The sequence below is a fragment of the Astatotilapia calliptera genome, chromosome 1 (genome assembly GCF_964374335.1).
Source record: "Astatotilapia calliptera chromosome 1, fAstCal68.1, whole genome shotgun sequence".
NCBI classification, from domain to species: domain Eukaryota; kingdom Metazoa; phylum Chordata; class Actinopteri; order Cichliformes; family Cichlidae; genus Astatotilapia; species Astatotilapia calliptera.
Genome location: NC_137422.1, coordinates 35,423,426 through 35,436,031, shown reverse-complemented (window position 1 = coordinate 35,436,031; position 12,606 = coordinate 35,423,426). Strand labels below are relative to the sequence as shown.

At 38.2% G+C, this 12,606-nt stretch overlaps 1 protein-coding gene across 1 annotated transcript; it reads left to right on the top strand.

Annotated features, from left to right (window-relative positions):
- The first annotated feature begins 565 nt into the window (after positions 1–565).
- Positions 566–11,285, top strand: tdp1 (tyrosyl-DNA phosphodiesterase 1). Its single transcript, XM_026174983.2, has 16 exons — positions 566–730; positions 2,690–3,283; positions 4,029–4,072; positions 5,445–5,500; positions 5,705–5,801; positions 5,928–5,962; positions 6,688–6,780; positions 7,077–7,247; positions 7,725–7,803; positions 7,999–8,175; positions 8,594–8,642; positions 8,805–8,871; positions 10,016–10,123; positions 10,476–10,578; positions 10,685–10,790; positions 11,054–11,285. Exons 2-16 carry the CDS (start codon positions 2,692–2,694, stop codon positions 11,125–11,127), a joined length of 1,851 nt encoding a protein of 616 aa, XP_026030768.2. The 5' UTR covers positions 566–730; positions 2,690–2,691; the 3' UTR covers positions 11,128–11,285.
- The last annotated feature ends 1,321 nt before the right edge of the window (positions 11,286–12,606 follow it).

Genomic DNA, 12,606 nt, shown 5'->3' with positions numbered 1-12,606 from the left:
TTTCATTAATAACTATAAGGTCAAGAAGATAAAGAAAATTGGTATTTTTGCAGGAAATATGACCCATAAAATTATTTTAATGTTATATTGATGTTAATATGTATAATAGTTTCTGTTCAATACAATGTTTTTCTTTTTCATCTTTCAGCTCTAGGCCTGTGTAGGGTCTGTCTTTTCTAACATGCCGACTAACGATGTTGTCAAAGAATAATTACAATACTTAAACAGTGCTTCAAGATTGCATTAACTCGCTAATCCTTGATCATTTAGCTTTAACTTTATATCTCACTGAAATATTAGTGTATTTCTGTCGTGTTTTATCTGCACTTAATAGGCATATAATAGGCATAAGTGACTTTTGGATTTCTGGATAGCAGTAACAGTAATTTTGCCACTTCAAACAAAACAGAACCATCTATACACAGTCACAGGTGAGAAACGTATTCAGACAGGTTTTTATTGTTAACTAAGAAAGATTAATGAACCTCATACAATCTTTGGTGCCTACAACATGCATTACCTGTAACTCTTTTGCATCTGGATCCGGTGTCGTTATAGCGGAACTAAATGACAGAGCGCAAGTTCCCACACGGACTCGCACTGCTTGTGATTCTCCTGCACCGTGGTTTCTCTTTATGAATGTTTTGTGTAAAGTTTGGTAGCGGTGGATTGATAAGAGTCTGTTCTTCCAGCAGAAACGACCCGCGCCACTGCGCATTGATCTGATCCGGTAAAACAAAGAGTGCATTCGTTCAGTACAGCAGTGCCGCTTTCAGCCACAGTCTGCACACCTCTGCACTGTTGATTCATAAATGCCGTCTTGCTTTCTCTGCTGTGTGAATTTATGCACTTATTCATTCTTATGCCAGCCAAATATGTAGTCTGATCGTGGTGTTTTGCACGACTGCATGAGGCCTGCTTTTACCTGTTTTTAATACAACAGTGTGATCACAGGAAATGCGCTCTCTGTACTGTTATTTATTTTTGTTTTGTTTTTTAATTTGTCTTTATTTACAGTACTGTATATCAATTTTGGACCCACCCCTTGTTTTTTTTATCTTCATTATTATTAATATTATTTATATATGTTGCTAGTGAAATGGGAAATAGGTAGAGCGATTAATTGAAACAGCTGGATGTAAATGCAGCGTATAAGGCAACGGTGGAGTTTGTAAAATCTAATGAGCGTGAAAGTCAATATTTTTTATTCTTCTATCTTAATTCTTCAGCACACCCTGAACTCTTTCGGGAAGCGTTCTTGTCTTTTCTTTAAGCAGTCTTCAGAAACAAACACTCAAAGCTCTTCTTTTGATGTTGGCTGCATTTTGTCCTATTTTCTCTCAAATTGATCCCACACTGCTTCAATAATGTTGAGGTCCAGGCTCTAGGAAGGCCAATTAATGTCCTTTATTGTGTGTTTTCATATCCAGGTATACCTTTACTCTAGTATACTGACAGTGTTTAGGATCATTGTCACGCAGAACAAAAAGAAGCTGATGTCAATCAGATGATTTCCAGATGGTATTGCATGCTGGATCGAAATCTGATGGTATTTTTCTCCATTCATAATTCCATCCGTGTTGACAAGATACCCGACACTACTGAAATGCTGCCTCAAACCACTGCAGAGCCTCCACTGTGTTTTACAGATGGCTGTAGATACTCACTGACTTCTCTACACAGACCTGTTGCCACTGATTTTCACTACAGTTCCTGTGTATTTTTATTTTATTCCCATTTCCCTTCCTCAAGAATGGCTTCCTGACAGCCACCCTTAGGCTGAGACCATTTATGATGAGGCTTGAGTGAACACAGTGAATAGATGGATCACCCGAGGGTCCAGATACATTTCTCGGGGCCTGTGTCTGGCCTTTTTCTGTTTTTTTTTAAGGGATTTATTTTTAGATAATGTTCGTCTACTGCAAATAGAATTATAGACCTGCTACTTCTTCTTTTATCCTCCCCTTGTCCAGTTTCCTCATTTTTCTTTAAGAACACTGCACACTATGCTGAGATTTCCCAGGTTTTTGGGTAATAGTTCTTTGGAATAGTTCTTGTTCATGAAATAATACTATTTCATCCCTGTCAAGCTGCTATCTTTGGCATTTTTTATAGATTAAACTAAAGAAATGGGAGTAAATTCTGTGTTTTTGTGAATAGGTGTCAGTAACAAAGTGCTGAAAGATACAGTTTAATATTTGTTCTACTGCTAAGTTGTTTGTAATTCCTTAAATTATGTGCTCTTATGTGATTAAGTGACTCATGGATCAGTGGCTTAACCATTCCTCTAAACATGGTCAGGTACAAAGACTGGATGAAGAAGAGTGAAAAAGAAAAACTTTAAAACACCTTTAGAGAGTCTGGAGAAGTATTGCTCAATTTGTAAAAGAATTACAAGGGAGTTTGGCTCCACTGGAAGCAAAATATAAAGAAATGAGGGCTGGCTCAAGAATTTTGCCCAGTAGTGTAGATAAGGCAAAATAAAGACTTTTGCTCAGTTGCAAACCATTCTCATTGTCAGTAATGATTCCCACTAGATTTCTAAAATTCTTTAAGCTTCACTTGAAATTGTATATTTACTGCCAATTTCATAGATTATATGTTTATAATGGAAGCTCAAAGTGGATGTTTCAGCTATTTGTGTCTCTGTGTGTGACATAGACTTGGCTTCTCTGTTTTTATGATTCAGGCATGTCTCAGGACAGTCAGCACGGCAAGTGGACCATCTCCAGCAGTGATGATGATGACGATGAGGCTCTTCCTCCTTCAGGGACTGCAACATCTGGTTCCCGTCAACCCACTGAGTCCAGTCACAGTTCCTACCGATCTGCTACTCCATCACCACCCGTGGAGGTGAAACCAGAGCCAGCCAAACCACCGGTGTCCTCTCTCGCTGTTGGCTCAGAAGCCAGGCAGTCAGCCGCTAAGAACCAGTTAAACCCAGTGAAGTATGAAACCAGCCCTTCACTGGCTGGAAAACGCAAGAAAGTGGCGTCAGATAGCACGGGCTGGGCTCTCTCTGATAGTGATGAAGATGATGGAGAGGTGAAGGGAAAGAGTTTGAGTGACTTGCCAAAGAAGGTGCCTCCAAACCCCAAAACAAAGAAGCCAAAGGTGGAGAGCGAGCGTCCTCCAAGTCCTCACGGCCGACTTTACTACATCGATGAGCCCGATGACTTCTTTGAATCCCGTCTTCCTCCACTAAATGACACCTACAGGTTTTACCTCAACAAAGTCACAGGACTGGAAAAGAAGTACAACAATGGCGCTCTGCATATCCGGGGTGAGTTTAGAGAGAACAAAGCTTCAGACACTGGTGAAGAGACAGGTTACCGGTTAGAGCTTTCAAACTAGCAGGGAAAGTTTTTTTTTATTTCATTTTATTACCTTCACCAAAGAGCTTATGTGATTGGTTTGTTTTTCCTCTCTGTTTGTTAGCAGGTTTACTCACAGTTATGGATTTATTTGAAAAAGTTTAGGAGTGGATGCGATAACTTTTTGAACCTTTCTTTACCATGGTGAGATGGCATTTTTTTCATATACATATCAAATGGAAATAGGAAAAGTTAAAAACCATTGTCTCCATTTTTGTGAATTGGTACAATGGTACAACCATTGTACCAGTTCACAAAAATGACCATTTTAAAGCCCTTTATCCTTTGTGGTGAAGACCTTAGAGTAATGTAGCGAGAAGTTTAGTTATCCCATTTCAGCAGTCATTTGCAGACATCAGGGAGATAAAACATCAAAGGAAGCAACATCTGGCAGACCCAAGAGAGCAGCCATCTGCTAAGTGACAAATTCTTTGTCAAAGGCACAGCGAACAATGCGACGAGCAAAGAAAAACAACAAAAAAGGGAAACTGGCAGTTATATTTGCCATTTGCGGCTCAGCTCTTGAAATCTTGGTTTTAGTTTCACTTCCGCTGTTTTTGTGATTTCCCCTTGGACATGTCTCTGCTGCAAACTCCTCAGGCTTAATGGTTTGGCTTTAACTTATAATCCAAACTTTTTTTTCCTTTTATTTAGACATTCTTTCCCCATTATTTGGCACCTTGAAAGAATCGGTTCAGGTGAGTAAAAATAATTATGCCTTCTTTTTCTTTCCACAGATGTTTTCATTTTAAACAACAGTGATAAAACAAACAATCAAAAAGCAACAACCATCTATCCCTGATAGTTCACACATGGCAATCCACTTTCTCAAAAGAAAAAGTCCACTCAGAAAAAAGGGCAGCAAATCAAAAAAATGCATGTCTGCTTGACTTCCTGTTAAAGTCACATCTCCTACAAAACTCCAAAAAAGCCCCAAAACATTAAAAAAAATGTTTACCTTTCTGTACATATGTTATTCTTTCTAGTGAAAGGTTGGAAATCATTTCTCTCATCCACTGTGTTCAGACCGAAACAGCGATTACTGGGCTTCTGAAAAATTTTACCCCTGTGTATTTTCCAAATCACTTTTCCTTGACCTCAGTGGAAAATGAAGTCCAGGGAAGATGTGTGGAGGAGAATTCATAAGGAGTTGGGGGGAAAAACAACTGTGGTGATCAGAGAATCCAACTGTGCTTACAAAAACCTGCTTAATAATATGACAGTAGGTGTTGTGGAAGAAACAGGCTATAAAGTGAAATGAAATGTTTGCCACGTTGAGATTATTTGCTCATCCTGTCCACTCATGTTTTCACATCCCAGTGGAATGGTTCCAGTGTAGCTCCTGTTTTTATTAAAGCTTCCTGTGACTGAAGTCTGAAGTCAAAATACTGCACTGCCTTAGCTGAGGGCAGAACTAATGCACTTTAAATATAATAGAAAATATCTTATTATTATATATAAAAATCTACGCTCTTGACGCAAGATCATAACTTCTTGAGAAGCAGATTTTATTACAGCAGCTTAATGTTCATAGCTCACCTGTGGGTTTAACAGGCTGCCGTTAAAGGCTTAAAATATATCAGCAGTTTATGAACAAAACTGAAAACACACTATTAATTTCTATCTAGGTCACCAACATAACTTATCAGTCACGCTGGTGACTGATGGTAAATTGTGAAATGACCTTATTATCCTCTATCCTCAATCCTTTCATAAGCGATGGTCCAGTGTGTTCTTTGCCTAAGGAGCTGATAAAGGTGGTGTTGACACACATTTCTTAAGCTCTTAGAAAATGCAACTGGCTCTTAATGCCTTCAGATGTATAACTCAGTTAGGATCCTTCCTAAACAAACCCGATTAGCCAACCACAGCCCTGGTCTCCATACTGTGTATGCGGTAATATGCGGAAATATGTGGTAAACAGCAGCTGTTGGATGGGTTACAATGAAACATGCGACAGATCCCTAAGGATGAATTTGATGACTTTACTTTTCATGTGTCAGGTGAAAAACTTGGGACATTGCAAAGAAGTAAAAGTATGGCTATAAACTCCACTCTCTTTCTTTATAGTTTAACTATTGCTTTGATATTGCCTGGATGGTGAAGCAGTACCCATCAGAGTTTAGGTAAGTTCTGCTTCTTCTTTCCTGTCACTGTACTATAACTCCCAGATCTCAGGTCTGATGATATTCATATAAAAAAAACGTTATTAAATTAAAAATTACAGTAAAATGAGAGAAATGAGTCAGACCATTGAGCGGTGAAAAGTACACTGGGGTGGAGGAAGGTAATGGTGCAGGGAAAGCTAAACTCTGTGTTTATGTTTTCAGGGATCGCCCAGTTCTGATCGTACATGGTGATAAGAGGGAGGCCAAAGCTCGACTCATCCAGCAGGCTCAGCCCTTTCCACATGTGCGCTTCTGCCAGGTACAGGCTGGCCCACACAGGAAACAGCTGTTTATCAAAGGGAAATGGTTGATATTATTTCCACTTTGGATTGCCGTTTAGGTTGAGCTAATGTTTTTATTTGTAATCATTTTTTAATTTTTGCAGGCCAAGCTGGACATTGCTTTTGGAACTCACCATACGTAAGCATTGTTGATGTCTAAAAGGGGTGCTGAGAGCAATCTAAAGCCTTAGGCTTTGGTTCACATATCAACTCCATTTTAGACTGTTTTTTTCCAATGTCTATGACATTGTACAGATCCAGGTTGTAAGCACAGAAGCCCAACACACCTGCTGTGCTTTTGTTTGTGAGGAAAAATCAATAAGAAGAAAGTTGTTTTAAAGAGGAAAGAGCTAAAACTGTTTGTTTCATACACAAAGTGAATGTGAGTCATGCAAAGCTACCCTGGTCATGCAAAGCTACCCTAGAAGAATAATAAAAAAAAAAGCATAAAAATACAGATGTAAATGAGCATAAAAAGTCAATCTAAATTTATTGACTACAAACTAGCACGACTGTTATGTAACCATATCAGGCTTTGCATCATTGTTGTCATTTTGGCTGTTTTCTTGTCAGAAATTGTATTAAATTCTATTCTATGTGGCATTAAAAGCTCTTCGATAAACACTATAGTAAAGATGGTGTGAGATATGATGATGTGAAAGACCGATAAAGTCATACAGAAAAAAAATGCTTTAAGTCATTGCTACTGGAAGTGGTTTTACAAGCTACTTAATCAGGGCGTGACTTTTCACAAGACTGCAAACAGTCCATTGAAAATATGTTTACGTTTATATGATCCACATTGCAGATATTATAGGCCTTTTAGCTTGCTCTTTGTTGTATTGTATTGCTGTGTGTCATCAGGAAAATGATGTTGCTGTGGTATGAGGAAGGCTTCAGAGTCATCATTTTGACCTCTAATCTCATCAGAGCTGACTGGTACCAGAAAACACAAGGGTACGTCTATTCTTTATTTATTGTTGTTGTTGTTGTTGTGGTTTATTTGTCTGTTATCAAGGACATGGGAAGACTACCAAGCCAAATTTGATGCCGCTTGGTAGCAATGTGGTTTATCACCAGAGAAAAAGAGCCCTTCTAGTTCAAGAAGGGTTTGGAGTCTGCAAGTTGGACTACTAGCCCTACTTCTTATGAGCCACTTTAAAAGTATAGAGACTTATAAATAATAATCATATTGTGATTAAATGTGTCGCTTGGTTGTGAAAATGTCCTCAAATCAGTTTTTCCCAACCTAGGATGTGGATGAGCCCTCTGTTCCCTCGGTTACCAAAGGAAAGCAGTGCAAGCGCTGGTGAGTCGCCCACCTTCTTTAAGAGGGACCTGCTGGAGTATCTGGCATCGTACCGCGCTCCAGAACTTGAAGAGTGGATCCAGAGAATCAAAGAGCATGACCTGTCAGAGACCAGGTATACACAAGATGCTCTTCTGTATTTCGTGGTTGTAACAAGTGGCTATTTGAGTTACTGATGCCTTTTTACCAACTCAAAGCAGTCTGGGGTCTTTCTGCTCTGACCTCTAGCACCAACAAGGCTTTTTTTTTTCTTTTTTCTTTTTTTTCAAACTGCCAGTCACTGGATTTTTTTTTTTCATTTTTGGATCATTCTCTATAAAGCTGAAAGATATGGCTGTGAGGGAAAATCCCAGTAGAGCAGCAGTTTGTGAAATAAATGAAATGAAGTGGCTTAGAGTATAAGTCTAACTTTTATTATAAGTAGTTTAAGTTTTGGTTTCTGTAACGAAGAAGCTTCCCAGCTCTGACAATGTATCCAATCTTATCTTATATCCTATTATCTTATTTTTTGAGATGCAAAGAGACAGAACAATATAATCAGTGCAATAATGCCCAGATTACAGTTTGTTCTACCTTTGTCTTCTGTTATCAGGGTATATTTAGTTGGCTCAACCCCAGGAAGATATGTAGGTTCAGATATGGAGCGCTGGGGCCACCTGAGGCTGAGGAAGGTAACGATTTCCCTTCAACTTTACTGTGTAACTATATCACCACTGAGGTGTTGCTCTTAAAAAGTTGGATTATAATGTTTATAGAATAGATAATTTTCTGCAAAATGCAAGTGATTAGAAGGAAAATGGCTATAATATGCAAAACATATGACTGGATTTTCCCTTGTTCTGTTTTTTTGTTTGTTTGTTTTTAAGCTGTTGTACGAGCATACAAATCCTATTCCTGGCGAGGAAAGGTGGCCAGTGATTGGCCAGTTTTCCAGCATCGGCTCTATGGGATTGGATAAATCTAAGTGGTTGGCGGGGGAATTTCAGCGCACCCTGACCACACTAGGAAAATCCTCTCTTCGCCCAGACCCTCCTATGCACTTGGTCTGTCCAACTACAGCAAAGATAATGCTGTTTGCTGCATGATCAGATTTAAAAGAACTGTCTGCTGTAGTCACTGAGTTTATTAAGACAGGAAACTTTTTCACTCAGGTTTTCAGACTTTTTTTTTCCTTATATATTTGAAAACTTTAGCACTAAATAATCAATCAAGCAGTTGCCCACTTCGTATATAGTCAGGGTTTTGTTGTTCCACTCTTACTTCCGGTTGTTCCTTTTGTTAGAAAACTTTGAGAAGATATTTCTCCAGCTTGCATTATTGAGCCACTTAGCTCATTTTATGACTTTTGTGTTCTTTAGCATTAATAATTACTAGGCAATTGCTATGTTTGACCACAGTTTATTAAAAGTTACAAAGCTCTATATTTCTAAAACAAGTTTTTAATGGGACCTTCTTTTGCAGCTTTATCCATCAGTAGAAAATGTGAGGACAAGTTTAGAGGGATATCCAGGTAAATATTCTTTTTACTCACATTTCAAATACAGTATAACTCATATAAAAACTAAACTTCTTCAGAATACTTTTAATTTTAGTATTTTCAATTTGCGCTTTTAAATATTTCTGTTTTTATTATTGTGAATTTACTTGTAATCTAAACATTTTTGTCCTCCAGCTGGAGGCTCTCTTCCCTACAGTATCCAGACAGCTCAGAAACAACTTTGGCTCCATTCTTACTTTCAGTAAGTTCTACCAAAGCAAAATTCAGTCCTGCTGTTAGGGCACAGCAGTAATCAGTCACTTCTAGTGTGCAAGTATGATTGCAGTCTCCAGCCCTTTTTTTTTTTTGTTTATTGTCACATCTGTTTTTAACACAGAATCTTTCAGGTTGATCACAAATCAGAACAAATCAGTAAATAAAAGCAAAAAAACAAACTCAGCTCAGAAGAATCAGAGAAGTTCAGGAGCACCAGAAGGAAAGCAAATAGTGCGGCTGATTCCAAATAACTCACTGCACATACCAGTTTAAATAAACAGTTGAGTTGGACTATTGAATTATCTAAGATTATTAGCTTGTATCTAATTTCAGTGTGCATATGGGACCACAATTTATTACTGTAGCACAAACACAACAGATGGCAACTAAAGTGTTGAAGAACATCGGGGAGAAATTAAAACAGATGAACTGACTGAGGTGCTTAAAAACAGTTTTAATAATGTAACATTACTAAACGCTTTAAACAAATGAGAAACATTTAAACCCAATATTTGATCTGAAGAGGTGGTCAATACTGCACATAAATCATAATTTCGAAGTTGGGGCTAGTCTGAAATTTGGTAGTGGAAAAGTTTTTTAGTTGAGATTTTAATGAGGTGGAAAGCCTGAAGTCTGGAAGTTTCAGAGCTGCTGCTGAGCAGCTGTACTTTAAGAGCAGTGATCAGCTAACACAGCTAAATGACCAGAGTTATAATGGTTTTTCAGGTCTAGCAGAAACACTGGGATTTGCCTATTGAGGCAATTATTGAGATATGAGAAAATGTATTTAGATTAGCCATAACGTAACATTCCCAAAAACAGGAAAAACATTGAACTGATGGCCACATATGGTTTGCTCTGTTATCTTCTGGGTTATATTTGACATCCAGGTGTCCGAGTTATTCCATGCATGAGGTGGGCCGTAACTAGGCCTTGACTTTTGCTTTTTGCGTTCTCTGTATGTTTTGGAACAGCGGTCCCCAACCTTTTTTGTGCCACAAACCAGTTTATGTCCAACAATATGGATATATACAACAAAATAAAACCAGTTCCTGCACCCAAAAAAGTTTGGTACAGTTTGCACACATCTTTTAAGTGATCCGCGGATTCTTGTGTGTGGTTGTTTTTAGCCGCTGGAAGGCAGAAGCAACGGGGAGGAGTCACGCCATGCCACATATCAAGACATACATGAGGGCATCTCAAGATTACTCTCAGCTTGCCTGGTTCCTTGTCACAAGGTTTGTGTTAGTGTGTGTCTTTGCATCTGTTCTTTTATTTCTCATATAGCATTTACTGCTAAAACAGGCAGAATTACATTTTCATGCTAGACTAGAAATACGCTTTTCTTGTGGGTTGCAGAATTAAGAGTTGTATGCGTTTATAGTTATCTTTTCCTGTGTTTATATAAATAGTAATACAACGATGTGGTTGATAAAATTAGTTGTTCTGTTTTCTATAATCAGTGATAGCATATTCTTGTGTAATGGTTGCATCTTGTGTTGTATCATTGTATTTGCCATTAGTCTGATCATTTCCTGGTCGCCTGAGCTGTAATAAAAAGTTTCACTTTGTCTCTTTGGTGGGTTTCAGTGCGAATCTCTCCAAGGCAGCATGGGGTGCGCTAGAGAAGAACAACACTCAGATGATGGTGCGTTCATATGAGCTGGGAGTCCTCTATCTGCCGTCCGCCTTTGTAAGAGCAACATACAATTTAATTGTGAAGAAAAAAATTTCTATTACCTTTTATCATTATTATAAAAGACCCGATGTGTAGTTACATGATGGATGTCTCCCTACAGGGCATGAAGACATTCTCTGTTGACAAAAATCCATTTCCGGTCTCTGCGTCCTTCTCGGGTTTCCCAGTGCCGTTCGATCTCCCCCCTACATCCTACACTACTAAAGGTATTGGGTGTTTTCTTGCTTTGGAACTAGACTCCAGGAACTGTAGTTTTCAATACTTCAACGTTGACTTTTTTTTTTTTTTTTTAGTCCTAGAGGTTTTTGCGTGTTTTCATCCACATTAATAGTTTCTGAAAACCCTATCAGTGTGGATCTAGCACCCACCAGTCCTGACTCTATGTCCTGCATAATGTTCCTTTTTATCTGGTAAATCAAAGTATCAACACTTTGAATTTTACTTCACTCTTTTCCTTCTTTGCTCTCAGATCAGCCTTGGATCTGGAACATTCCTTACAGCCAGGCTCCCGACACACACGGCAACATCTGGGTTCCCTCCTGATCACACGCACACACGTCTCATTTGAAAGTCTGCTGTCTGTACCTGTTAGTTACTGTGTTTAGTTGTTAGTGGTATTAACATTTTTCTGAATACTTTTATACTGTACCATATACTCATATGATTTCTACCAATAAATAAAATATTGTTAGATTTGTGTATTTGCAATGTCAGTTGTTGTTTTTCAGCATTAGAATAAGATTTAAACATAAGAGGTTGCACTCAAATAGCTTGAGTTATAAATCTTCATATGTAATTCCAATTTAGAATCCCAGGAGAGGTCTGATGTGGTCTTATTTTGGCATAATGGGGGAGGTTCTGTGTAAATTTACTTAATTTAAAGTGACAGCTCTGTATGAAACATCCCTTTTAAGTGAAACCTGTTGCACAGATTCATAAATGTTCACGATATAAGCTTGTTTGCTTCTTAATATCATAAAGGATAAAGCTTGTATAGGATTTGGGGAGAACATTAATGGCTCATTTTTTTGTTTTTAATCGCCGATCTGCACGCATTCCTATTTTTGGTGGTCGGGATTTACAGCACTTTGTGTTTTTTTTTACTATCAGGTTAATGATTATATCCGTATATGTACCCCTTGGGGTAAATTAATTACTGATTAAGCAGTTTGAAAGAGCCACAACCACGTTTTCTCTCTTTAACTTGGGTAAGTTCATCTCAGCAAGATGGCTTTTTTTTTTTTACGTGTTTTAATGTTAGCTCACTACATATTTACACTGGTTAGAATTAAACATATTTACCAGAAACCTCAAATTAGCACCTATACAAATACAGTATGTTTTTCCCTAGATCTTTAAAAACCCAGGGTGCATTAAAAAGCAACTGTCCATTGCTGTCTGAATACCCTTTTTTTTTTTCTTAATCTAGCTTCAACAGCTCTTTCCAACATCGTCTCATCATCTTCATCCCACAGTAAATACTACAGCTTTGCACATCTTCTCCAGCATCGGACGCTTCCTCTCCATTCCTGGGGAAGAAGTGTCTTGGGGAGTAAGGCATCTCCTCACTCTCCAAGATTGCGTTAAGTGATCTAGTCAAAGATGTCTGCTCTCTCTTCAAGACATCTCAATACCTCCACAGGTATGTCACCTGGACCAAGTGCCTTTCTACTCTTCATCCTCTTAATATCTGCCCTTCTTTCTAATTCTCTATAATTCCCGATCCTTTGTCCAGGCTTCTCTTTCTCGATTTCTTCATTCATAAGCTCCTCAGAGTACTCCTTCCATCTTCTCAAGACGCGCTCTCCATTTGTTAGTACATTTCCATCTCTATTAGGCTGCACATCCTTTCCAATTCAATCTTTCTGCTTAGTCTGTAGATCCATGTTCTTTATATTTGTTATATTTGTAGTTTCCTAAACGAGTTAATGCGTACGCTACACCTGTAAATTCACACAATGAGCATCTGGTCTGAATTAGGAGTTAAATTAGGATTCGGTGTATAAAAAGTTATTTTACAGC

What these genes read in the sequence shown, in the direction of transcription:
- tdp1 (XM_026174983.2), top strand. Translation starts at nt 2,692, where the DNA reads ATGTCTCAGGACAGTCAGCACGGCAAGTGGACCATCTCCAGCAGTGAT. An exon ending in TGGCTCCATTCTTACTTTCA is followed by an intron (nt 8,872 to 10,015) that starts GTAAGTTCTACC and finishes GGTTGTTTTTAG; the next exon opens with CCGCTGGAAGGCAGAAGCAA. An exon ending in GCCTGGTTCCTTGTCACAAG is followed by an intron (nt 10,124 to 10,475) that starts GTTTGTGTTAGT and finishes GGTGGGTTTCAG; the next exon opens with TGCGAATCTCTCCAAGGCAG.